This window comes from Malurus melanocephalus, unplaced genomic scaffold, assembly GCF_030028575.1.
Source record: "Malurus melanocephalus ecotype Western Australia unplaced genomic scaffold, MMel_1.1 scaffold_479, whole genome shotgun sequence".
Classification (NCBI taxonomy): domain Eukaryota; kingdom Metazoa; phylum Chordata; class Aves; order Passeriformes; family Maluridae; genus Malurus; species Malurus melanocephalus.
In genome coordinates, this window is record NW_026623711.1 from 388,261 (window position 1) to 415,582 (window position 27,322).

General features: G+C 36.4%; 1 protein-coding gene across 1 annotated transcript in view; it reads left to right on the forward strand.

Moving 5' to 3' along the window:
* Positions 1-27,322, forward strand: part of CASK (calcium/calmodulin dependent serine protein kinase) — a 232,126-nt gene that overhangs the window by 184,387 nt on the left and 20,417 nt on the right. The window contains exons 12-19 of the mRNA XM_057380908.1: positions 8,274-8,351; positions 9,458-9,538; positions 14,380-14,568; positions 15,076-15,154; positions 17,463-17,548; positions 18,561-18,629; positions 24,033-24,101; positions 25,487-25,522. Coding sequence (XP_057236891.1) covers positions 8,274-8,351; positions 9,458-9,538; positions 14,380-14,568; positions 15,076-15,154; positions 17,463-17,548; positions 18,561-18,629; positions 24,033-24,101; positions 25,487-25,522 — 687 coding nt within the window. The remainder of the gene's footprint in view (positions 1-8,273; positions 8,352-9,457; positions 9,539-14,379; positions 14,569-15,075; positions 15,155-17,462; positions 17,549-18,560; positions 18,630-24,032; positions 24,102-25,486; positions 25,523-27,322) is intronic.

Below are 27,322 nucleotides of genomic sequence, written 5' to 3' on the forward strand. Positions count from 1 at the left end.
TTGGAMGGTGTGGGGAAGACAGGAGGAAAGRTTGTTCTGTGGGGTGGATCAAGGTGCTGTCCATGGAACAAACCTCTGGCTCAAGCTCTTCTGTRTTGAGGCATTYRTTTTCCCTGGTGCTTATTGRATCATTTAGGTTGGAAAAAATCTTTAAGGTCATCAAGTCCAGCTGTAAACCCAACACTGCCAAGTCCACCCCTCCACCAGGMAGCCTGTTCCAGTGCTTGATAACCCTTTTGGTGACAATTTTCCCTGATACCCAATCTAAACCTTCCCCTGCACAGCCTGGGAAGGTTATTCCTTTTGCTCTTGACCTACCCCATGTTTTACTTGGGAGAAGAGACCAGCCCYCMCCTTGCTACTCCTTTCAGGGATTTGGAAAGAATGATAAGGTCTCCCCTGAGCCACCTTTTCTCCAGACTAAACACCACGAGTGCGCTCTCCTCCCCTATCTAGACTTGTGCTCCAAACCCTTTACCAGTGCCTTTATTTAATTCCCTCCAGCGCCTCAATGTCTTTTACATTTACATTTATCTCATTGGCTGCATCGTGTCATCTCATCTAAAAAGTGCTTTGCCTTGTTTTTGTTAAGGTCAGCTACAATTATATCTGATGCAGTAACAAAAAAAAAAAAAAAAAGTGATGCTGTTATTGAAATAATGGCATTTTTGTGTCCTTGAAATTAGTAATGTATTAGACTACCTTGGGGAATAATGTTCTAAGCCCATGTCTTTCCCAGCAGTACTACTGGTACATTSCAGAGTGTGAAGAATCTTTTAAAATTGAGACCTTTGAATTTCATTGTGTTGTTTTTCCAACTGCTGTGCTGGTTTTGTTGGTACTGCCATGTGCAAAGCAGTACCTTTATCTCATTCTGGTTTGGCGTATTTCATCTTTTCAAAAGATGTTAAAACATTTGCAGTGTGAACAGAATAAGTCTGGTTATGTCTGTGTACTGTCTGGCATGTCTTTAACATCTGCTGTCACTTGCGGAGAACTGCWGTTTATACAGTCAATAAAATTTTTATTATGAGTATTAATATGGGATTTTCTTAAAATAGGAGAAAAATTACTAGGTTAGAATCCTACTTGGTAAGGAAATAAAATGCTGTCAGACACAGGAGTTTGGGTTCATCATACATGAATGAGGCATTTAGGGACACCTGAAATTAAATAGAAAAAAATAACATCTGCTGTGACTTTGAGGAGTAGCATAACCGTTCATTATCARTATTTCTCTGAGACAACTTGAAATAAATGAGTAAAAACCTTCGTGGTAAATGTCAGGCACAATTTAAAAAGTCAGTTCTGAGGAAAAAAAAATGCACACACCCTGGAGTTTATTTTATATTAATCTAGACCTTTGTTTGGCTCTTTTGCCTCTGAAGTGTTGCGGCTTTGATTTTGCAGGATAAGTGCATAGCACTTGATAATCTCTGCTGAAAAGGAGTAGGTTCTACAACAGAGCTAAAATTTGTTTTTAGCTCATGTACACGGAAGGTAAAACCTTTGCCTCTTGCAAAGAAATAAACATGTAAGTCAGATATTACTGAACATCTGTGGGGTCTGGACCAGTATAAGCATAAAGRTGTCCTTGGATCTGTTTTTCACTGTATCAGTGTGTGGAGCTGCAGAGATTTGTGTGATCTTCATTTCATATTGAACTTTGTGTGATTTCCCCACAGTTCATGACTGCCTGCAGTTTTGCTACTGAGAGGATTTAAACTTGAATACATTTTCACTTTTTAAGGTTTTGGTCAAAATATATACAGCAGATATGACAACATTTAGCTACATAACAGGATAGAAAGCCTTTTCAGTGCTCTTCACCTTGACTTTATCATTYCACAGGATTCCAAACATGCAAAATATGTCAATGCAAGATGGACACAACTGAATATTGAGTGGGAATGTCTGTGATGCCACAGGGCATCTCTCCCTGTTGCTGACACAGCTGAAGGGCTGTGTGCTTTCCTTACAGCTCTCATGTCACCAAATTGCCACTAACAGACCCTRTGGAGGCAGTGAAGAGGATTTCTTTCTGGGATCCTTGTTACCCTTTGGATCACTACAAAGGCAATGCATGCACAGCCTTTGGGCTGTGGCTGGGAGGATGTGTTTTCCTTCTGAAAAGAGCCTACAATCATTTCAGGGTTCCACCTTAATTAAAGAGATACCATCTCTCTTACCTGTCATTTAATTTATATTCATCCTCCATAGAATAAACCATCATTTGTGTTTCACTAAGATGCTGTTCTGGCAGTTCAGTAGGATCACGTCTGACAGGCAGTTTGTTGTCATGTATAACACACTGAAGGGTCAAGAGTTTTATTCTATCAGTTCTCAAATTACATCAGTTCATATATCTCCTTTTCCCATAGCAAGGCATTGGCTGATAAGAAACGTATAATATCCTCTGTGTGCCTCAGAAATGTGATCATTAGCAGCCTGTTAATTTGTATTAAACATTCTTCAGTTGGCATTTAGCTTCACTGGTGTGTCAGGATTTCAGGGTTTGTGCAGTGAAGTTTGTCATTCTCACTCTCTAGAACACACTTGTTTGCAGTCATTTGCAGTGGGAAATCAACTAATGCACAGAAAAAAAATGTTTTGCCCAGTTGAGTTTCCTCTCCTCTACTATTACCCCAAAAAGCTACATTCTTTGTTTAAAACAAAACTAATGAAGAAGGCCAGATGAAAAATTATCCTAAAAAAAGGAAGCACCTTGGAGTAAAAGCTGAAATTCCATAGGACTGACTGAGTTTACCTGGCATCATTTTCTCTTACCTGTACCTAAAGTAGGTAAAGGTACAGGTAAGTAGTACCTAAAAGTTTTATGTTTATTTTATGAAATTTTATGTTTATTTCAGAGCCATGTAGCACAAAGGGTWACTCTGTTCTACAAGTAGCACATTATGAATATGTAAGAATACAGATGACTTCTAAAAACAAAGTACAGCCAGCCTGTGTTTTGCAGATAAAAGTTCCTCTAAAAATTAGAAGAGTAAATGTATTTCAGCTCTGTCACATGAGTGATCAAACTGAAAGTGAAATTCAGGGTTCAATTGCTACTGCAACATYTTTTACAGAAAAGATTAATCATGTGCTGCTTGAATTTGAATATGCACAGAGGAATTGAGTATTTCTAATCTGCATAACCCCTGTCAGGGTTATTGAAAGTCTGAGTGCTTCCAGTAACAAGCTGCAGTGTTGGCAGCTGCCAGTTCTGGGGCATGACAGGAACAAACACTTGCCTGTTCAGACAGAATTAATGCTCTCCTTCAGACTGTTCTGTGACCACTCTGTCAGGGAATCTTCATTTTAGCTGATAAACTGCTTCCTGAACCTTTTTGTTGAATTGGTTTTGTTTGCATTGCTCAGCWTTTCATTGGGTGAGGAACTGGAATGCAAATGTTGGTTGTGCTCCTCTTCTATGGCGAGTGCATCACACAGAAAAAGGTTTGAAGCTGTGAAGGGCTGGAACCTCTAATGCTCCAGAGATCACCAAGTAGAGTCTGAAAGATGCTTTGGACTTTGGTACAAGATTGGACTGTAAAATGTTCTGTGGAATTATGTCGAATAGGGGAYGCAAATTGTGGGTCTCTGGTACTAAAATGGTAAAAGTGAGCTTCATGCACAGCCCTTAACAGTGAAAAACAGAGGGCTTGAAAGAGCAAGCTGTCTTTAAATAAAGTTGAAGATAAAGTCTCTGCTGACTGTGACCTTGTTAGTCAGTGTGCTTTCCAGTTGGAGTTACTGACATCAGGGATGTATTTCCTTGAGAGTTTAGAATCCCAGGGAAAGAGGCACCCATGGGAATGTTACAGTATTTTGCATGGAAAAGGAGATGTGAAACAGAACTGGCAGAAGAAAGGATGAAGTGATCTAGCAATTGTCTAATTGGCTCTTCAATTTTAGCCCTTCTTTAATTTTACTGCTTATGAGTATTATTTTATTCAGTTAGTCATGAATATCTTTCAGTCTCTCAGCCCGTGAAACCTCTGGGGTGGATGGAGTACCAGGATAAGGAGCTGTGGGAGGTTGCAGAGCAAAAACCCTATTTGTTAGTAAATGTTGTGGTGCAAGGGGCAGCACCTCCAGCCAGGAATTTAATAGATGGTACAAAAACATWAAAGGGATTAAAAACAACCCTCTTATATCACATATCATATGTATTGCATATGGTTAAATTATTCAGAAWGCTAGATATATAATGACAAATCTTAATTTTTTTTAGATGTTCCACTGTGAGGGTTTAATATTTGAGGTTGGCAACACAGTACCTGTGTGAATTGCAGCTAGATTCCCACAAAATGTGTATTTATATTGAAAGATCATGGGGCTTTATGCTCTAGCTGTTCAGTAGCTCTTAAGAAGTTTCAGATTTTCCTCAAAGAAACTTTGAGGTTTTGGGTAGATAGAATAGTTACTGATTTCACTGTGTGATGTAATTTTGCTTACATTCAAGATTAGACCAGGCAGTGAGATTAAATTTCTGCCAGTTGTGACATATCTAAATTTTTTCATTGTGACMTTGAATGGGGGTTGTGTTGGGACAGTATTCTGACTCCTCTTACAGGAAAWGGTTAAAAAGGAATTTCTGCACATCTGAAAAACTAGTCAGAAGAGAAGAGTTTGTTGTTTTGTCTCGGCTGCCTGATTGTGGATTAGGCTTTGGGCTGTCTGCTTTAAATATCAGAAGAAACGAGCTCCCTTTGTACAGGCAGAAGACAAAAAGTCTCAACTCTGCAAAAGCTGGTCAGCTGATAGCAACTCAACTTGTGGGTATTCTGCTTTTGTGTTCTAGCATGCAAAATTTAAATCAAAACTTGTGTTTTTAACAAGGAGTAGTGTTCTRTTTATTAGCAATATTGTCAGTGTTTGTTATATCAAGTTTTGTTAATATATCAGCTGGGATTGTTAAGCTTGTCTAGAGCAAGCTCRCAATTTTGATTTTCTGTCTAGGAAATGCAGAATAACTGGTGCTGAGTGAGACTGAGGTGCAAAGTATTCAAAAGTCTGGAAATGCCAGAAGTTACAAATGCTGTGGCATTTTACTCTTTTTATTATTATTATTGTTATTACTAGATTTTTTTATTGTGATGTTTATGCTTATTGCTTTGTGAAATTGTTGGAGGTTGAGCTCCTGGGCTGAGGGGATAGAGTATTTTGCTGGAATGTAGAGACTCCCAGCAGAAGGAAAACCCATGATTAGGGCATACATTTTGTCCTGCTGCAAGTCTGTTGGTATTGCATAGAAAAGCATTTGGTTGAGGGCAGTAAAGAATGAGGCAGTTCATTCTGTTCCACCAGAAACCACTTTTGGCATGGTCCCTGAAGGACTGAGATTTGCAGGTGACAGCATCATGAGCAGGCTGGGTTTCTAAGATTTACGTTTTGTAACCAACTGCACAAAGTAATGTGTTCTGTACCACAGGAGCACACAAAGCCTGGCTGGAAGTGTCATTAATGTTCACTTTAATTAACCTTTTCCATGATGTGTGCAAGCAGGTTTCATTCAGAATTTTTCTTACACACTTCGTAAAACATTCACATAAAGGTGTTTTCAATTCTTATGTCCCAGGCAACAAACGTTCTTTTTAGTGAAACTTCCATATTCAAATGCCTTTGTAGATTAATTATGTAAGCTGTAAATTCTTTATTCTGAATTGGGTTTGCTACAGCTAGTATTTAAGYGCAAAAATATTGAAAAATACTTCAAAACCAGGGTTTTTTTAAAGATTGCAAGGAAGGTAGGACTGCTTCACCAGTTCTGGTGCATTAATGCGCATTATAAGCTTTGCTCCTCTTGTTAAAAAAAAAAAAAAAAAAAAAAAAAAAAAAAAAAAAAAAAAACAAAAAAAAAACTCCATGAAATAACTTGAATTAGAGTATGCCATTTCAAAATGAAGAGATCTCCTCCTGCTAGTGACTCTACCAAAATCACATCTTTTCTCTGTGTGAGGCTGTCTTTACCCTCACAATTAATAGATCCCTTGGGTTGGGTACTATATCAACCTTAAAACTTAATGCAAATAKGAAGGTTTTTCTTTTAAGTGGTGCCAGAGTTCCTCCTAATAGTTTGGTGCCTTGGAAACAAACCTCAGTAAGCAGCAGTCCTGGAAGATGAAATTTAAGTGCCATGCCTCAGYGTGAAGGCACTATGGAAAAATAAATGCACCCTTGTTTAGTCTGAACTTTGCCTTGATTTTTTTTCTAAACATTCTTAGAGGAGTTCTGCTCTCTAATTTTCTTTGTGCCTCCTTCCTAATCTCAGAAGATAGCTCTCCCATGATAGTGAGGAAACAAATGTTTCTGTGAACTGCTGGTTGTTTTGGGTCACAGTAACAGGGGAAATCAGCAACTTCAGCAACTTAGCTTTTCAACCATTGCTAGAAATAACAAATAAAATATTTTCAAGGTAACTTTTCTGTAATTTCATTAATCTTCAACAGGAAAAAGACATTCCATAATATTAATGGTGGGTATCATGCATTTTCTACTGCACTTTGCTCAGTGGACAGCGCTCAGTGCAGTTTCTTACCAGGTATATGGGGTGATACTTTGTGATTTGCAGTTGCTGGAGTTTGGGTAGATTTTGTTAACCTATTTAAAAAAAAAGGTAAAACAAATTATTGTGTACACAAATAAAAAATCTCCTGAACTACAAGCTAGCAGAAAACTTTTATCTCAAAAGTTTCTACGGTGGTCAAGGCTGGTTAAATTGTAGAGTTTAGTGGTGTTTTAGCAGCACAAGGTGAAGTTGTTGCATTGGAAGAAACTGATTTAGCTTGACTTTCCCACTTTTCTTTCCCTGAGACAGGGTTGCAACTGATGTGCAGGAAATGTTTTTTGGAATTGATGCTGTTCGCTGTTTTTGTGCTTATTTGTGTATGTGCTTGAAATGTTCAACATGTTGGTTAAATTGTTAACACAGGAAAGTGATGGTGCCATTGGATTGCATTTATGGCAGTTCTGTATCTACCAAACCTGAATGGTATTTCATGTCATGTGAGAAGCAGAAGATGGCAGTTCTGTGTCCTGGCAAGATTCCCTTTTTCAGACATGCCAGGTCATTCTAAGCCAAACAGTGGAGCTGTGAACTTCACAGAGGAAGCTCCTGAGTGCTCCTTTCTGAGCAGCCTCAATGGTGGCTTCTTGTCACCTCATCCTTGACTGTGTTAGGATTTGCTGAAGGTTTTAGAGWTTTGTATTCTGAATGTTTTTTTACATACAGTATTTTGAATTTCAGTTCAATTTTGAGTATTTCCAAAGCTTCCCTAGGCAACTTCTTACAGTTTCACCACTCTCATTGTGATAAAAATGTSTCCAGTTCCCTAAAAATGTTATTAGTGCCTTTTTTTGCTGTCTTACATATCAAAGTGATCTGACATAATTAGGAAATAATTACAGCCATGACCATCTTTATATATTTGAAATGTATGCCAAGAGGTTTTGTTGTTTAATACTGCTTATTACAGAACCTGTTTGTTTTTAAATATACATTTATTCCTTTAAAACATGCACTGTCTGTTAGGATTGTATGAAAAAGAGCCTGTAATGTCTTATCCCTATATAAAACTTGGAGAAAGATCTTTCTCCTGTTGTGTTTTGCGCAACTGAATGGTTTTTAAAGGTTTGGGGTTTTTTTTAAAATAATTAATGTGGAAAGTTTACAGTAGCCTGTTTAAATATATTGACATTCTTCTGTCTACCAGAAAATCCAAGTAAAATAAGAGTGTCCTTTTTTATGAGTACTCATTCTTGGAAGGTTTGTTTTTCTGTTCTCAGAGTATTTGACTTTTGTAACATTCTATTTTCAAGAGCATTTTCCCATATTCCAAGGTTTATTTAAATTACATCAGAATGYTTGATGGCTTGATTTATTGAGAAAAGTGGGATATGCAGGATAACGTGATTTTATAGCAGAATGTTTGATTTACAGCGTTTATCCAAGATTCATAGGATCACTTCTAGTAGAAGTTTCTGTCAATCTGTGGCAGAAGCATGGGAGGTTTGCAGAATCCCTTAACCTCTTGAACTTTCTCATGTCATCCTATGAACTCTGAATCTATGGCACTGTTCAAATTAGGAAATGTTTAAAAATGAAAAGCCAAAACCCTAAGCTGCTAGATTTTGTATACAGAACATCTGTGGGTTTTGCAGTTTAACAATCTTCCTAATTGTGGTAACATAAGCAGGCTATTGTAAGCACTCATTAATTTGTATAAAGTAGCATATGATGTCACTTGTTTGTTTTCTTGTTATTTCAGCTTTATGACAAAATAAACACAAAATCTTCACCACAAATCAGGAATCCTCCAAGTGATGCTGTACAGAGAGCCAAAGAGGTAATGGCTTTAAAGTMTATTTTTTTTACTTTGAAAGTTTGATTGTATTTAAACTGGAACTTATTTGTCTTCATTAAGATGTATATTCCAGCTCATTATCTGAATTATTTCTGGAATGCTATCATTGCTTACTCAAGTTATGTAACAAGTTGCATAAACTTGCAGAATTCTGTTATCTGTGTAAGGATTATGAATATTACTAAGTTTCATCATTTAACCTTTTCTTCAACAATAGTGGTATTAAAAGGAACACTCCTGCTGGGTAATTGCAGTATCTTTCATGTTCAGGTTATTTATCTGCAGCTTTACAGTTCAGTGCCTTATAATAAGCACTCCTGTTATAGTGTGGTTTTGGCTGGAGGATGCTCTATGGTTGAAGACARCTATTACAATTAAAAATAGTACCAGAGCTTCCTGAATGCTATGACTATTRTGAATTTATATGATTAATATTCAGCTGCTCTGCAAAATTCACCAAAAGCTGGAAGTCAAAATCAGAGCAATACTCTGCTTTCATTGTCCAAGTAGCTAAATGTGAAAATTAAGATGTAAGAACCAGGTTGCAGTCARTTTATTTACTCCCTCCTCCTTCCCAGTGATAAGCTGAAGTGTGGCTCAGATTTTATAAAATTTGTGGCTTGGAGGTGGGGTGGCAGATGGCCCACCTACACTTGGTCTCTTCAACAATTGGTTTTATAATTCTGCTTTYAAACCAATTGTTTTAAGAAATTGAGACCATTTGTGAAAGCAGCAACTGGCAGAGGTCATGTGTGTCACCTATTAGCACTTCATTCCTGTCCCCATCTATTTAGCTGTTGAAGGAATATTGTCAATTAAAAAAAAAAAAAAACAAAAAACAAACAAACAAAAAAAAAAACCTGTCTCCTTCAAATTTCTGCTTTAATCTCTTTCAGAGAGAACATCAGAGAACATTCATTTTCTTGGGGTAGCAGGGTGGGGGCACATTCTCTTAAACCCTTTCCTGTGTGCAAAATGTCGGTTTGCATAATCAGTGGGGATATTCTGACTTAGCAGTGAGGGTTTTCATTTCTCCAGTACCTTTAAAAGAAAGTTACTTAGGGGCATTTCTCCTGYTTATTTCGCAGGTATTAGAAGAAATTTCATGTTACCCAGAGAACAGTGATGCAAAGGAGCTAAAGCGTATTTTAACACAACCTCATTTCATGGTAAGCAGATCCTACTCTTGTTTGGGCTTCCTTTTTGKTTTTTTTTAATATTCTTTATGTTAGAAAACTTCAGTAAATTCTTAAAATATGGAAGTGATGGAACTGCATACAATATACCTGTTAATAAATATTTCTAACATGCTGCTCTGGCAAGAGAATTCATGTTGCTGCTACTATTGGTCTTCAGTGCTGAAAACTGTCAGCAGTTTGGAGTAATGGAATTATGGAGCAGTTTCACTGTGGTTTTGGSGGGCTGTGTTGCAYATGGAAAGAAGAATGAATCCTTTTYGATGTCTGTAGGTAGAATTGGGATCCTCCTTTTTCTTTTTCCCAAGGTCTTCTTAGGATAAAGGCGTGTGAATTCATTGCAAAACAAGTTTATTTAATATTATTTTACAATAAATCAATAGCTTGCACAGTGTGTTGAGTTTGTGTTACATATCAACACTTACTGTGTCTGTTACCCAAATCTGATTTGAGGGCAGTAATTGTCCTAAATTCAGGGATGTTACTGCTTAATCACTTGGTTCAAGTTGCTGAAGTCCAGTAATTTGAAGGATTCCTTTTGTTTATGTTGTAAGTGACTTTCATGAAGTCAGAAATAAGCATGTTTGCTTAAATCTGCTGTACACTATTGTCAGTTTAAAATCATGAATTTCACTTTCCCTAACACAAGGATTATACGCAGGGGGCTTYGTGGAATTTGCTCACCTGAAAGCTGAATTTCTCTAAGTCTGAAGGATAAACCTAATTTCCAGGAAAAAGTGAGCTGAAACCAATCTCCTATTCAGATATAAGATGAAATCTGGTTAGTGCATGTCCCAGTGTGTTCTTTTGATGGCCACTGTAGCTTTGGCTGCATTTATTTTAGTACTTTAAATCAGATCAGGAGTGTGTTTTTGAAGTGAATTTCCTGATTGCCCCTTAACAGTATTTTAGTTTGTATAACATGAAGGTCTCAGGGCATGCAAAACAACYTTTTTCAGATGAAAATAAACTGAAATGTGTGCTAGGAGCCAGTGTAATCCAGCAGCTGAGGGACACTCAGCCCAYAGGGCAAGTTGGAAGCTGCTCAGATATAAAAACTCATGCAATGTGTTGAGTGTGTACATCAGGTCCTCCCTAATCAATTTGTTTTACTTTGTGATTCATTCCTATTTCACTGCACTAATTGCTAATGCTGACATTGACTTTTTTGTGCCTACTCGGCAACACATTGATGTTATTCCCTGGAGATGGTTCCTATCCTGAAGTTTGTAACAGCTCTAATTTAAAATTTAATAGGGATACTTGCTTGAAATAGAACATAAAACAAGGTGGAATGGTACTCAACCATATTATAAAAAAGATTTTTTTAAAAACCCTCTCTCACACTCAACTTCACTTAGAATCTGACAGGTTCATTTGATTTACTTTTTTTGTGTGTAATTACCCCACAGTGTTGCTAAAACATTAAGCATTATGGAGAAAAGGCATTTTTTAAAGTATAAATTATTTTCAGTGTAGACATCAAAAAAAGTGATTTTGGTATATAGAAATTTCATATATCAAACCAACTGACAGGGAAATTKAGATGAAAATCCACTTTTTAGGTATCTCTGTTCCCTGATATGCTCATAAATCTAAAACCACTTGTCAGAATTCTTTTGCTGCAAATCTGTAAAAAGYATTTTTTAGAAGGAATAAGCTGCAATTCCATAGCAAGTGTTTTTGATGAGGAGTAATTTCAGCAAGTGAGTCCACGGCATCCTTGGCTAAATTGCTGGTTGGTGAGGAGCCATTATCCCTTTTCCCCATGTTTCATCCTCTCCCTTGTAGTTCTGGCATTCATCTGGAACTGCACTTTAATATTGCACTGGGCTGAACTAGTAGAAAATGGTTCCAAAAAAACCCAAGTAACCATTTAGCARAAAGAATTTGGGATAACAGGAATACTGCCAGAGCCAGAATGAGCAAGAGAACAGGAACAGTTTGTGTTAGGGAGGAATGTAGAGTAGCAATTAAAGCAGGTTKAGTTGGTGTGGATCCACATCTGCAGATACCACAGAGTCTCCAGATGTCAAAGGGACACTTCATCCTCTCCCATCATCCCCATTCCTGCTTCCAGATTCACTTTTATAGGTTGCAGTCTTTAATAAAGCAATTCTTAATTTGTTGCATTCTGCCAAACTTTGCATAAGAGCAAAAGCCTTTWAAAAAGGGACTATTAGGAAAAGGAATAATTGTGTAAACCAAYATTGTCAGCCCACACTCCGTGCATTTGTCAGGTGTTGTACGGAGCAACACTCTGGTTATTAATGCACATTAATTCAGTAATCAATAAGGTGTAATAATAGGAGTGTGCATTAACACCTCTGTGATAACAGACTATTTTACCATTGTTTCTGTTATTATCTAAYGTCTATCCCTAATCAGAAGAAAGAAGAGTATAATCTGTCTTGTTTACTTAACCACAGTGTTTGTGGGCTAAACTGTGYTCAGGCCTTTACAGAACCAAAGCCAGTGAAGTGTGTTTGTAACATATTCAAGGTGTTTTGTTGTTTTAGTTTTCTTTTACCCTCATGTAAAAGGAATAAACTATTGATTTAGTCTGTTCATGCTTAGCATTTGTAGAAATRTATGTAAATTTTGCATTAAGATCTTTCAGCAGATAATTAATTTAAGAATTTAAGAGTATTGTCGAGTACCTCATGTATGTATGTAAACATTTCAAAGAACTTTTATTCTATTGCACAACTTTAAGTAGCTTTTCAAATATGTCAGTTTCATGTGTAAAAGATTCTATTGCATAAATTTAGTATGTTGCAGCAATTGAAACATTTGCTGTACTGGGAGACTTTTATTTAATGACATATTGAAGTTTTTTCCATCATCATGTGCCTTCCTACRCTGTTCTCTGCAGACAGTGATCCTGCAATACAGTGGAAAGCAGTTGTTCTCATTAAATTTATTTTTAGAAGGATTATCATGTTCTGCAAAGGAAAAACAAGAAAAAAATGAATTATCAAAATTAGCAAAAAGTGTATGAAAAAAACCATCTTTAAGTAAGGTCTAATAGGAATCTTTTTATTGAATGTTTTCWCTATTAAATGGAGCTTGCTGTACTTTAATGTCTGGTATTTCTTAATTTGTGTTCAATTTTGTGAACACATGCAGAAGCTACTTAGTGTAATTATGGACCTCTAAAAATGCTGAAAGTGCCATTATTTTAACCTCCTACAAAGTGAATAATGTTGCTAAAAATAATATAAAGCAGGGCAAATATTTGACATGACACAAATGTAAGGACCTGAATTATGTAAGAAATGTAATATTAAAGCATGGAGAGTGTAACAGGTACAGGCAGGAGCACAGAATCACCTCCAAGATCATTGTGCCCAACCATTAACCCAACTCTGCCATGTCCATCACTGAACCATGTCCCCAAGTGCCAAAGCTGCACATCTTTTAAATTCTTTTAGGGGTGGTAAAGTTGAGTGAGTAGCTCTGAATAGGTTGACTGAAGGCAGCACAGGAGATCATCCTCTGTTACAGTCAAAGGTGGATGTTTTTGTAACAGCTCTCATCTTATTTGGGACAACTGCAAATGGTTTTCAGATAYTGGAATGAGAACTAAGCTACATGCCTAAACCTGTATTGGAGTATCCACACATAAATGGACACACAAATAAATTAAATTTTCAATAAATACTGTTACAGTAATTTAACTTACATATATGGTCCAGATCTCTAATATAAAATGTTGCTTCAGTAGWGTACACCCATGCAGAGAGAATATTGCAAGTTTGAGCTTAGTAGTTGACAAAATAAGATTAAAAATAGGAAATGCAGATACAGGTTATTCAGTATTTAACTGAAAATAGTATGTGTGTAGGTGGGCTTGAAGCACTGGAAAAAGGGGAGGGAATATGGACAAAGTGTTGTTAGTTTAGGGAATTCTGTTCCAAGTTTATAATGCTAAATTTCCAACTATAGTTTCAAAATAATATTAGGAATAGACGTGTAAAGTGTTAAGAAATTACCTGCGTAGCTTTCCAGTTTATTAGAGTAATTACTGTAAAATAGTTTGCCCARAAAGGTAGATTCCTGATTCTCTGTCCATGCACATAAAGATGGATTCACTCTGACAGCCTGCAGGTGTTGAGAGGATGAGGGAAARRGAGGCAGCATCATTCTCACTGAAGWACCTACASTAAAAAATCCCATTAACTCATGCAGGTTTTAGAGGCTCAGTGTGTGTGTTGGCATTTGCACTCTGCTGAAGTTCATTTTTGACTCCTTTAAGGGAAAAACTCTTTTCTAGGAAATGGGGCACAAATATCTTGGATTTCCTTGAMTTTCTGAAAGGTTCCAAAAACACTTAAAACAAATGTGTGACGGTGTGGGAGAATGGGGTTTTACAAGTTTGGATTTTGAAATTTAGGTAATTATTGTGTATGATTGAAGTTTGGGAAAAGAAAAGGARTGTTAACTGTTTATATGGAGGAAGAATGTTGTATTTTTGAAAAAAGTAGATTAGAATGTAAAATTGATAATGTRGGTAGTTGAAAATTATAAGCATTACTAATACTGTAGCTTTTGCAAACTCACCAATTATKTTCTGATTACTAATTAAACAGCTATCTCTTAACCAATGTATGTTTAACACAAATGTGTACTCTARTTGCTAAAGTGAATAAAAGAGGCTTGTCCCACAATRAAGTCCTTCTTTCTTTCTGTTTTTTCACCCACTTTTTGTATGTTTTGTATCTATWCTTTTCTGTCRCTGTTTAGCCAKCAGYGACATGAYGGMMATCAGAGGTGATGGAAATCTGACATTTTGTTGCTGTGATCTTCTCTAGGCCTTACTTCAAACTCATGATGTAGTGGCACATGAAGTTTACAGTGACGAAGCGCTGAGAGTTACCCCTCCTCCCACCTCTCCGTACCTGAACGGGGACTCCCCGGAGAGCGCCAACGGCGACATGGATATGGAGAACGTGACACGGGTCCGGCTGGTGCAGTTCCAGAAAAACACAGATGAGCCCATGGTAYGGGGCAAAACTCGCTATTTTCCATGACTCTGTGCTGGTAAAGATGGGTAATGATTGCAGTGGCAGTTTCCTCACTTTGAGATGGGATTGTCAGTAAACTGGAATAGTTCAGCAGCCACTGGAGATATTTATCCTCCTGTCTGTATCCTTAACTTGGAATGCTGTGTGTCACTCACACTGCTGCTGTGCCACCAGGGCTCAGTTTGTTTAAAAGCAACCTAAATTAGGCCTTAAACCCAACTGGAGCCTTTGCACTTCAATAMAAAATCACATTTTTGATGAARCRGAGTCTTATATGCTCATATGCYGAAGTATTGCATCCTCAYTTATRAATAGTTATCTCTTTTTATTGCTCATCTTTAACTGAGTGACAAAGATTTTMTTTTAATCCTAAAATTTATACCCTGCCTTCAAGCTTTCAGGAGAAGTGACTATTCTTAAGGACTCAAGAATCACAGTGCTCAATGTTTTATTTTAAAAGTATAAACGTTTCTTTTTTCCTAGGGAATCACTTTAAAAATGAATGAGCTGAACCACTGCATTGTGGCAAGAATTATGCATGGAGGAATGATTCATCGGCAAGGTAATCACATCTTATGAAGGGTTTTGTCTTCAAACACAGTTATTTTAGATCATTTTGTACAAACTGTGTACATTCTCCTGACTTTGATTGCTACTGTTCCATAGCAGTGTATCTCTGTGTCTGCATGGACTGCCTGAGTTACTTTCTAGCTGCTGATGTCTGACAGTGTTTTGAGAAGAGGGCCCACTGTACTTCATTTAGGTCTTAATTAGGATAATTACTGTCTTATTACTGAGTATAGCCCAGCAAGAGATTGAAACACCAATGAATTTTTGAGCTGTACTTATTTAATCATCTGTTTAAAAAAACAAAATCCTTACACAAGTGGCAGTGCTTGCCCTTGCAAAAGTGAAAGAGCTTTGTCCACAGAGTTCTTGAGGATCTTCGCATTTTTGATGTTGAGGATCATAAAAATGGGGTTTGAAATAAAAATGTTACTTGTGCCTAGATTCTACACCTTCATTTTTAGTTTTCACTCGTATAACAAACCCTGCAAACATGCATTTTTTTCTCATGCCCAGTCTTCTTTTTGTCACTTTRTGTATCCAGATCAGATGTCCAAAGGTAACTGGGTTTTGTCCTACATTAAACAGATTAACTTCTCTGCTGGATTGTTGGCTGCAACTTAGCATTGCACCCTTCAAAGGTTTACTGTACTTATTTCAGACTGCCATCTTTTTCTTTTGATGAACACAAAAATGTTYATAATTTTTCAGACCTAAGTTTTCTCTAGCCTGTAGTTCTATTTCAAAGCAGAGTWGGAGCAGGTAATTAGGAAGACAAAATATATTCACTTTGTCTCACTGATAGGATAAAATCTGTCAGGAAGCAGGAAGGATAAAAGTTTTCATACAAGCAAAGATGCAATTGAAATAGAATTCTATATTCCTATAGAGAACCTTCTGAATTTAAATTTATTTGGCTTCTAAAAGTGAGTTTTAAAAGGAGATTGCTCAAGATTCACAGGAAGAAGGTTTTCTTCCAACTGTGCTTAGGTAGTGATGATGTTCTGCACAGTATTGCCTCACATGACTGTGTTCCATAATGGGGCYAATAAAACTTTTAAAACCTACTAAAACTGGCTAAAATATCCAACTGTGCCCATTAAATCTCTGTTCTTTTTAATTATACAGTGGCTTTTATTTCTAAAGATTGGGGAAATTTAAGCTATTCTCTGTGTGCTTCATCTAACTAAAGTAGTGCACTTAGGTTAGTTTGAAAATGAGCTGTGCTTGAGTAGTATGGTCATCTTTTTTTAATGCTTCTAATTCTGTTAGTGCTCTAGATGCCTCTTAGCTTCACTGYTTCATTCAGCATACCTATATTTAGAATATTTTTGCTGATTAGAACAATACAAATTTAATTTGACAAGTGATCTCAAGCACCATCTTTGAATGGTAGGGTCTTGGTAAGCAMCATTGGTAGGGCCTTGTATTGTTTTTGGGAGGTGTTGTGTCATTTTTTTTCTGCATCTCTTTTTCTTGTATGGAAAACTGCCAGGCAATAACAGCAATGTCTGGATAACAAATCTWCTGGGAGTGTTACAGGAGCTGTATAATGTCAGGTCCAGCAATGTTAAGCACAAACTGCACAATTCCCAGTCACAGAAAGTAGCTGCTGTGAAGTTCCTTCCTCTGTCTATGCCAGCTCTATCTGGTTCTGATGATTGAAATTGTCCTTTTTCAAAAGGTGGTGGAGTTGATGAAATGGGAAGAAAGGCTTCAAAGATTCTTTCTACTTGCACATTCCAGAGCATTCAGCTCAGTAAAAATGAAACACTGGTGTCACTCATTAAAAATKGTCTGTTTGTTGATTACATGTCTGCCAAATATCCATTTTTTATTCCTAATTTTTATGTATACTTCTCCTTACAGTCATGACCACAAAAATAATCATTTCTGTAAGAGTGGCAGAAATAGGAAATGCTGCAGAAAAGGGGATTTTATTTGATACTGAGAATCTGATTCTCWGTCTAATATGTAATTCCATCAGTTTTATGTTTTTAATAATATCAAAGAATCTTTATATCAGTCCAGGCCATATGGTGTTTTTGATTCAATATTGTTGTTTAATAACAAAAACATTGTTTTCCCAGGTACTTTATAGAATGCCTGGGCATCTCTTGATGTGTATTTACTGCTCTCTGAAAGATAGATTTATAGCTAGAAAAGAGTCATTTTTTGAGTCTAGGAAGAAAATTAATGTCATTTTCTATTTAGGCCTTTGTATGAATATTAGTGCTGTSTTACCATTATCTCAATTTGTAGAAGCATGTCTTGAGGTGATTGTGTCTTTGTTAACTTTGCAGGTACGCTACATGTAGGGGATGAAATCAGAGAAATAAATGGAATCAGTGTGGCAAATCAAACTGTAGAACAACTACAAAAAATGCTTGTAAGTGCCTGAAATCTTTCTGATGACCTCTACAAAAGTGCCTGTCTTATTCTGTCAAAACTTTTGTGTAACTGTGTTCYAACTTCCCCTTTTTCTTATGTTCTTGATAGACTAATGTGGTTGTAACAAARAAGTTCTTTCAACTTACAACTATTGTGCTCACAGTTACTGATGTTACAAAGGAAACAAATATTTTGAGCTCAGGCAGTCTGTCTTTTCTCAGGAAAACTCCAGTAGAGTCTTTTTGGCATTTCCATAACACTTATTAATTTTTCTGCCTGCAACGCTAACCTTGAGATTTTGAATGGTATCACTAATCCTAGACAAGCTTAAAGGGAGTCCAGGCAAATACCTTTTATTTTGTAGTCACAGTAAGCCAGCCCAAGAGAGAAAAGGGGGAAGATGAAATCCCTTGAAGTGATGCACTTACAGTTCTTCCCAGATTGAGCCTCATTCAGATTGCCATTTAAGAAAATACATTGTCACAATCTGCTACTATTCTGCAATTGCTATTTGTTATGAATATTCTTCTACAAAAGTAAAAGCAAACTAGCAGACCCCATGTTCTGTTTTGACGAAAGATTATTTTTGACATTCCTACCTTTAGTACCATAAAATGCAGCTTTCCATAAACTGAACACAGTTTTGCTGTTTAACATGATGAAAGGGAAGAAAATGCCATTTTAGTAGCAAAGACTGTAGATGACAAGAATATAGCTACAAAGAAAAGGTTGACGTGGAAGAAACCTACACATCTGAATCTCTCATTAAAATACAGTTCTGGGTTCTAGGCATTTAAAGCCTGRCCAGGTGAACAAACTGGTAATGCATGTTTATCCTTTAGATCAATGAGGACAATTTGAATGTTTCTTCAGAGGCGATACGACAACTTATCCATGATATTTTCATTTTTCATACTGCTGCTTTCAGACTGTGATGTTTTCCTTTCAAGCATTAGTGATTTGGAGATTTTCTTTTCAGTATTAGTCTCAAAGTGCTTCTCTTTCCGCAGAGGGAAATGCGTGGAAGTATTACCTTCAAGATTGTGCCCAGTTATCGCACGCAATCTTCATCCTGTGAGGTAATGAATTTAATGACCCATCCCCTTTCTCCCTCAGTCCTGTAACTAACTGCCTGCTGATGGCTGAATGTTACTGCTTTCTGGGAAATTGTTTCTGCCTGTCCTGTTAGATCACGCACACCAATTTTACAACAAAGATAACGGAACACGAGTAGGTCCCACYTACCTACTCAGCCCTGCCTTCATATTCATCTCATCAGCACCTTAACTAACTCTTTACAGCCTATTAAAGAAAAGAAAAATARGAAAAGGGGTCCTCAACTTATGCTTTTAGGAAGCCCCTTTAAAATATGACCATTTAAACTCATTCTTCAGGAAGTCTATTAAAGTTCCTAAGGTGAGGAATGATCCTCCTGTTTTTTAGGCTTTAAAAATTACATTGCTGCTTTGGGCTGTTAAGGGTTAATTGAAGAACCTGTTTCTGTATAAYCCCGTTGAGGTAAATTTGTGATGGTCGTGTGTAACAGTTACATGTGGCTTAATACTACATTTCCATGAAAAAATGGTRTTTGTCACTRCAGAAGAAAAATAGATTTGGAGTTGCTGAACTAGAAATTTGGTATTAGGGCTTTTGCCCAGCAACGTTTAATTCCCTTCTGCTCACAAACTTGCATTCCAGATTGCAACTGAAGGGAATTAAATTCTAGAAAATGGCTACTCSAGAGCCACTGTTCCAATTTGAGCATACAGATGGCATTTGCACCGTGTGGATGATGCCAATCTCTCTGTGCCACATGCTTAACTGCGCAAACAGCTCCCGAATTAGAATTCCCAGAGTGAAATCACAACCCCCGTTGAAGTCGAGCACCTTATCTTAATTAGAGCTGTGATTTCACCCTAATTGTTTTTGTGTCTCAGCAGATGCTAGAATACACAGAAACTGCTATTGTGGTTGTCAGAACAATCTGTTTGCAATGAAAAGAATTACTGCTTTTTGGTTGTCTTCTGTACTTCTAGTAGAATTCAACAAAAACCAAAAGGTTTTAGAGGTAGAAGGTTTGACAGATTTTCACCTATGAGGCCAATTTTCTTCAATATGAAAGCAAAATTACAGCATGCTGACRAATTCATGTATTGACTTCTGTGCTGCAAAGAGGAGTAATAATAAAAGATACCTCACTTCCCAGTATTGAAATACAGAAACTGGTGAAACTGCAGACTTGCTGGGAACATGATTATTTGGAAAAACTCAGCATACAGCTTTAAATTAATACTGTTAGGTGTCATTTTAGTTAATAGCAGATCATCTCTCTTCTTTAGCTTTGTGTCCTTAAGGTTTTCATGACTTTATTTCACAGAAGATTGGAAAATAGACTTTTAACTTCCTTTGGAAAAAGTGGCTCAGCTAGAAATGTATGGTGAAAGTCAGAGAAAAAAAAACAAATGTGTCTGTGTTCAGACTTCTTAGTATTAAGCATTTATTTAGTCAGAGATGGCCAAGTCTGTTCCACCTGCTTGGCCACAAAGACTTTGGCTTGGATTAACTTGTAACAAGTGCATACAAAAAAAMCAATATTTTTAAATCATCCTGTTAAAGCATCACTTCTCCTTTGGTTGACAGAGAATTTTTTATCTTTCTGTGATTCAGATAATGAATCAAATTGTTAACSGTTGATAAAAGCTAAAAMTCAAYGTTGACTGACATTACTAAGACACAGAAATCTTGCCTCTCGTGCCTTCTTGTAGGATAAATAGAGAGACATTTGGTCTTCAGTAACATAATCTTCCTAGTTAAGGTATTTTTTGGGAACATTTCAGTATATGTTTGGTTCCCCTCCCTTTCAGTCATGGACTGATGCTCATGTAGTATAGTTTTATCAGAAGAGGAATATAAAATAGAATCAAGAACTGAGGAGCTTTGAGGCTCCCACCATGATCACATCGTTGGATTGCAAAACACTTTGTTAATCTTGAATAAGAAAAAACTAAATATTAGTAGAAGCAGAAGTGATGTGGCTTTTATTTACGATCTTAGGCCTTCACAAAGGTAAGGGAGGCATGGGATGTTATTTTTTTAATAACTGGGATTTGAATTTCACTTGCCATATTTGCCTTCTTTCRTAGTCATTTAAAATAAGGGTTATTTTCTAAATATTGAGCCATTTCTGCATATTTAAGGAAGTCTTTTTCCTACACTATGTAATTCATGGTCACTAGGCAGTTTTCAAAATCTCAGCTGAATTATTTCAAGTTTCTTAGGCATTTGTGGCTTTTCCTGGACCCAGACCTTCTATTTCATGGAGCAGACCTTGCTTTTGAATTCCCTTGTGTCAAAATTGGATCAGCTGATTTGGTGTGAGGTGACCTGTTTAGTCACTGGCGTGGCAAATGAACACAGATATTCCGATAACAAGGGGCCAGGGTGTTGTTTCCTTCATCAGATACCCAGAAAATTGCAGGTTTACATAAATGTGAACTTAAGTAATTATTGCAAAACATCCTTCTTGTGGCTGATGGCTGAATACGCTGTTTACGTGTTTCAGTTTTATCCCACTGAGCAAGCATTTTGCTCTGGCTACATTTGCATTTTTACTTTATACTGACACAACAACCCAAGTAACTTTTTATAGTGTCAGACACATCAGAATGGTAAGAGAAGTACTTCTTTTTTTTCAATGAAAAAAAAATTCCATATAAACATTCTTTATGTTTCAAGTTGTCTTTATGAAACATTCAGGTTGTTTCATTAAGGAAAAAATCCCTTATACGTATGAGATTTTAAGTCTGGTGGTGATCACCATGAATTTTTCCCTTTTGTCTTCCATGATTTCCAATAGTGATCAAACTGTAAAAATCTTTATAATCTTAAACCTTTTTTACATTTGTATTGAGAATACTGGCAGAAGTCTTCCTTAAGCAAGACTGAAATGTATTTTCAGATTTTTGGAATGTCTCCCTCGGTTTTTTTGTTGGGGTTTTTGGTGTTGTTAGTTTTTTGCGTGTGTTTGGTTTATTTTTTTTTTTAGATCTGGCAACAATGTTGTTGATCTGGCTGTTTTTGTCAGCATCTAATTTGATCAGGTCATGTTTATTAGACATAATTGAGTTCTTCTATACAGGTTTGCATCTCAAATGCATTGGTTTATTATTCATAATCCACACCTAAGAGCAAGGAATCCACAGGAAGCTGGTTTTGCCATCATTTGGAAATAATTGTGGTTGTTTCCTCTAAGGCTCTGGCTCTGTGGTTCTTCAGCTAAAGAGGGATGACCCCAAGAACTTCTGTGTTGTTTTTGTCTTGGGGCTGGAGAAGGCTAGGAAGTGCAGACAGTCAAGTTTACTGAAATACAATGATAACCTTTCTACATTACTCAGTCACTGGATGCTCMAAGTGTTTTTCTGCCCCTAAAGTAGGACTTTTCCTAATTTACTGGAGAAACAACCTCACAACCAAAACTGACATTTTCCAGGCCAGTCCTAAGCAGTCCTGTCATTTACAAGGATCTCTCTGCTTGTTGATTTGTCTCATTAGATAGTGCATAATGCAGTTTTTCTCCTAACTTTTGAGTCTGGTATTTTTTGAAAGAAAGACCCGTCCCTAGAAAATTAAGAATCTAAATGCCTTTGAAATTGTGGCAGAACAGCCTAATTATGTAAAAGTCATATATAAAAATGTCTCTTGACTAACTTGTTAGATAATTTCTGACAGTACTGAAATCACCAATAGCACTGAAAATGTATATTTTCCTCAGAATGTTATGATGAACATTTGCTTTGAATAATATGCTGGCTTATGTTGAGGATTGTTGGAGGAATACAAATCAAAACATTCTCAAACCAAGARAATTTCCTTCAAAGGCAAAATCCTTCAAGACAGTCCAGAAATAGTGGCATTCTCTAAACTTGTTTTTCTCCAAATGATTTGGGTGCTTGCATCAGTTTCCAAAGTTTTCCCTTTCTCCCTTACTAAACCATTACTGACAAGGCATCATAACAAACCATATTAAAAAAAAAAAAAAAGTTTGAATTTATTTTTCACCTCTTGAAAGTGAGAAAATAGCAGACAGAATTGCAGAGCAAGCACAAAATCTCTGTAAAGCAAGGAAGGCATTGCCTTTTTGAAAAAAGTTCTCTTTGTTACTGTTTGATAAAGGTGATGCTGAAAATCCATACACAAAAAACAAGGGAATACTGATTCCTGTAGGCYTTTCTTTTTTCTTTTCATTATATTTTTCTTCTACTTACATTTTTTTTTCAGTAATGAATGATTTATTGGCTCTCTTTTGAATATTTCAAACTTGTTATGCTGAAGTGGTTTTGTAATTAGACTTAGAGCTGATTTCCCCACTCCATTACACGTTGCAAATACTTGTGGGACGTGAGTTCTGCTCTTATGCACGTGACATTAATCCCTGACTAATGCTGCATGAACAGTTTTGCTCCAGGTCTGGTTTTTAATTTGTTCACAGAAGGTACTTGTATTGATTAAAATATGACAGGGTTAACTTTGTTTGCTTAGAAAACTTTTTCTCTGCTGTCCTTGATGTTACACAAAATGACCAGACATTCCTAAACTGACCTTTGACATGGAATATTACRTTCCAGAATTCCTTTGAGGGTAAAAGGGATTTTTTTTTTCCACAATGCATGAGTGGATTATTCTATTTCCAGAAGAGATGGCTCAATTACCTGACCTTATGGAATTAAACATTATACAGTCAAAATGGCATGTGAAAAGATTGCTCAAAAAAACCCAGTCAGAAATTCCTGTTATCCCTCCTGCAGAATTTCCCAGTGTGTTCCCTGTGTCTGCTGTCTCTTCACTGAAGTGCAGGGCCACACTGGTAGTCTGGGTCAAGGGAAGTGSCTTTTTTTAAGTGCTTTATTTTGGCAAGGTTTGATACTTTTAAGCCCATGAGAATGTTGGAGGAAACCCCYTCAGTGTGCTGTAAAATGGGTGAGAAATGGAGAAGAGAGAATCCAGCTTCCTTCTCAGGTACCAGCCCTAGTGTCTTTGAGGCACTGCAGAGAAAGGCATCGTGCTGAGTAGAGACTGAATCAACACCTTATAACTGAAAAAAATATTTAGAAACATCTTTAAAACAGAATATGGGCCTCTTTCYATTCCAAATATAATCCAGAGTATAACTTTCAGGTACTTTAACCTAGACTGGTGTATAGCTAAGGGCCAGTAGYATTGAGAGCCACAKGAGATGTCAGAAGTCGCAATTATTRAAGACCTGARGGCAGCATAAAATTAATTATCTCAGATAAATCAAAATGTCAAACCTGAATCTTAAGCTTTGGAAAATCTTTTCAGATTTACAGAATTTGTAGTGTGGAAATCACAAATGAAGCAGCTAAGCAAATGGTTATAAGGCTGTGGATGTAACTGTTCTTTGAAATATATCTGTGTTCCTGTGATAGTGTTGTGTTGTTAATGAACCTTGTGTCTTATTTCAGAGAGATTCCCCCTCTACATCCAGACAGTCCCCAGCTAATGGTCATAGCAGCACTAACAATTCTGTTTCGGTAAGATTTCCAGTTCCACACAGAGAAAGTGTGAAAGTTTTGTTGGTGCTCATCTGCCATTACTGTTTTACTTATCGTGTGGTCAGTGGAAAATTTTGTCCTGCTGATAGAACCCAGGTTATTGCATATGTAACTCCCCATTTTCTTTTTTTTCTTTTTTAAGGGCTTTTCCCAACATATTCTTCTCATTAAAAAGCCACACAGTGAATTAATGTTGATAACTGTTCTATGACACTTCAGTCATCCTTAAATCATTGTCAGCAGTTTCCTCAAAACTAAGCAGAGGTTTAAAGTGGAAGTTTTTATTCCCATCCTGAATTTTGGAAGCAGTGTTTGGAGAAAGAGTAACTGTGTAGCTGGTATCCCAAGACATTTTAGATTCTTTATTTTTTTTTTTTGAGTTTTGTGTTTTGAGAGCCCTCTGGAACGTGTACTGGTTTCCGCTATCTGAGTTAAGGAATTGGTGTGCTCTCTGCTGTCGTGGTACGTGCACATACTGTGTGAAACATGAGCCTTGCCTGGATATGGAAAGCAAAAGGAAGTGGCTTTAAACTGCACTACAAACCAAGCTATTACCATCACATCTTTAACACAAAGTACTTCTGTTTTGTATGTATTCAGGTAGAAAGGTGCTGTCGATCTCCTGTTCTTCCTAAAGTACATTAATGTTAAAATTTGTGTTGTTTATCATTTGTTGTTGTTTGGACCAATGTAGTAACTACACACAAGTTTCTTCAGCGAGTGCTGTCAATATCATGAGTTCATGGGACTAGCTAAAACCAAACAAAAAAAAAAAAACAAAATCAAATAACTATTTCTTTAACTTTTAATAAAAATTGCAACTTAGACATTATTTGCCACAAGGTAAAGTGTATATTAATTAGTAGAATGAAAAATAATTGTGTGAAGGAAAAATTTAAGACATTTTTGTGAATTAAATTGAATTTATAACATAATAAGTAGTTTTAAGCTTAATTCTCTGCACAACTGATCACGTTATATATTTTTAATCATAAGTTTTTCAGTATTTATAGTAGCCTCTCTCTTTTAAAAGCAAAACTTAATACTTAAGTGGAAAAGGCATTCACATAAAGAGCCTCTTTCACTTGGTGGTGCTTTTGTGTTGAAGATGCTGAATTATTTATTAAAAAGCACATTCTCTATCTGCTTAAACTTTTTACCTGCTTTCTTCAGCTTGCTGCTAAACAGCCTGGGTTTGATTTTTCTTTAAGAAAAAGATTATTTCTAAACATGGGTCAATGCTTTATACTTTTGTCTAACTTACCATTTTACTGTAATGTAGTATGAATCACTAACAAAYGGTGTTATGTACCCTTAAAAAGTAAAATGAAAATTTCTTCTCCTGGGTTGACTTTATTCTGCAGGACTTGCCATCGACAACACAACCCAAAGGACGACAGGTGAATAGATATCCTCCATGGGAATTTTTGTAAACTTWGCTGCTAGCAAACATCCCTGCTTACCTTTTCCCCCCTCATATTCTGTACATGCTGAACTAAAACATTTAAGCTTGGAAAATTTGTTCCATTTTTTTTTTTCATTTTTCTTTTTAACTCATTTGTTTGTGGCTAATTCAAAATAGCTTTTTTTTTATCATGTGTCCATATGTGTGGGAGTTACTAAATCATTGTGAATTTAACTGGAGATGTTGATTTAGTTCAGAATTCATTAATAGACTTCCTGTTATGCAGGGACCTGTGCAGGTTTTAATCTTAGGGGAAAGCTCAAATTTCTGTTTTAGCAGAAGTGGAGATGAGTGGGGCAAGTGCCTAATACTCTAAAATATTGTGCTGACAAAGATTCTAAAACTTGAGTTTATCTGAAACTAATTATTAACAAAGCTCTTCAAAGAAAACCATTAAGGACAGTTTCTGTTAAGTTTTAATTAATCTGAAGATGATCTTTTAAATTTTCAATCCTAAGTCCCATATTCAATAACCTCCCTTAATTCTTTTACCTTGACCTGATGATTGTGCAAGTCATTGCAGACCAAGGAGAATCCATCTCCCTCTCCAGAGAATTCCACGAAAGCCCACAGGGGCTCCTTAGAGGATTCCCTATCATTCTCTTTGCAATTTTAAGAATTTTTTTTTTCTGCAGCCTCCAAATGAGCACATACTGTCAAGTGATTTGTGATTCAGCTCCAGTAACTGCTCCAGTTATAGTCTTTCCAGAATCTACCTCTGAATCTTTAACTGTGTACTCACAGAGCCTCCTTCTCTACCAGGAATTTTTATAATAGCTCTTGYAATTCCTTTCAAGAAGTCAATCAGCTACATTAACTCTTGTCTTTGAAAATCTTTTTATACTGCTGTCTGGTTGAATTGGCTGCAACTTCTGTTACAGTGGTTTGCTCTCACTCCATTTTTAAACCTCTCTGTGGTTCTTTCAACTTTCCATTTCCTTCTGAAGATTCCAGCTGCCTGGAAAGGCTCTATGAAACACCTGCCAAACATTTATATTGGGTTTTCATTTGCTCCTCAGAGRTATTTTTCCCAGGAGAAGAGACTTTGTTCAAGGCAATATCAAAATAATAATGGTTTCTCATATTCAAGCCATTTATAGTTACCTATAGTTACATTTATAGATTTTTTTTCAATTTTTACCTGATTTTTCCCATTGASCCAGCATTTTTTTCTTCACCCTAGAAAACAGCAAGGACTTGGATAACACATCCATTCTTATGTGTGAGGAATTCTGTAAGATTTTATAAATTGCCAGTGGTGGATAATGGCTCAAACTGGAGCAGGGACTAGAAAAGCAGGGAAATTTCTAGATAGTACAAATATTGCAGGTGTTTCTAGACCTGTATTAGATAATAATCAAGCAAAATTGATTGCTTCATGGAAAACAAATTACTAGATAAACATTAATTGGTTTCACAGTATTCTATTTCTCAGGTTTTTAAAAGAAGTTGGGTTTTTTAAACTTACTCAATACACAGCAGAATAAGGGTCAGCTTTACAGTATTAAAAGTTGAGTTCTGTATTGGTATTGTCATTTGATGCTCTCACTGCAAACCAAAAAAAGTACATCAGATAGAAGATAGAAGTGATTAGCCATTTTAAGTTAATTTATTCATGTGCTGAGGTGCAGACTGGATTACTTTTTTAAGTGCCATGAATAGTGCTAACACTGCATAATTGCAGCTATTTTTGGAGCAGAATTTGAGCAAAGTTGAAAAGTGATTGTTACAGTTT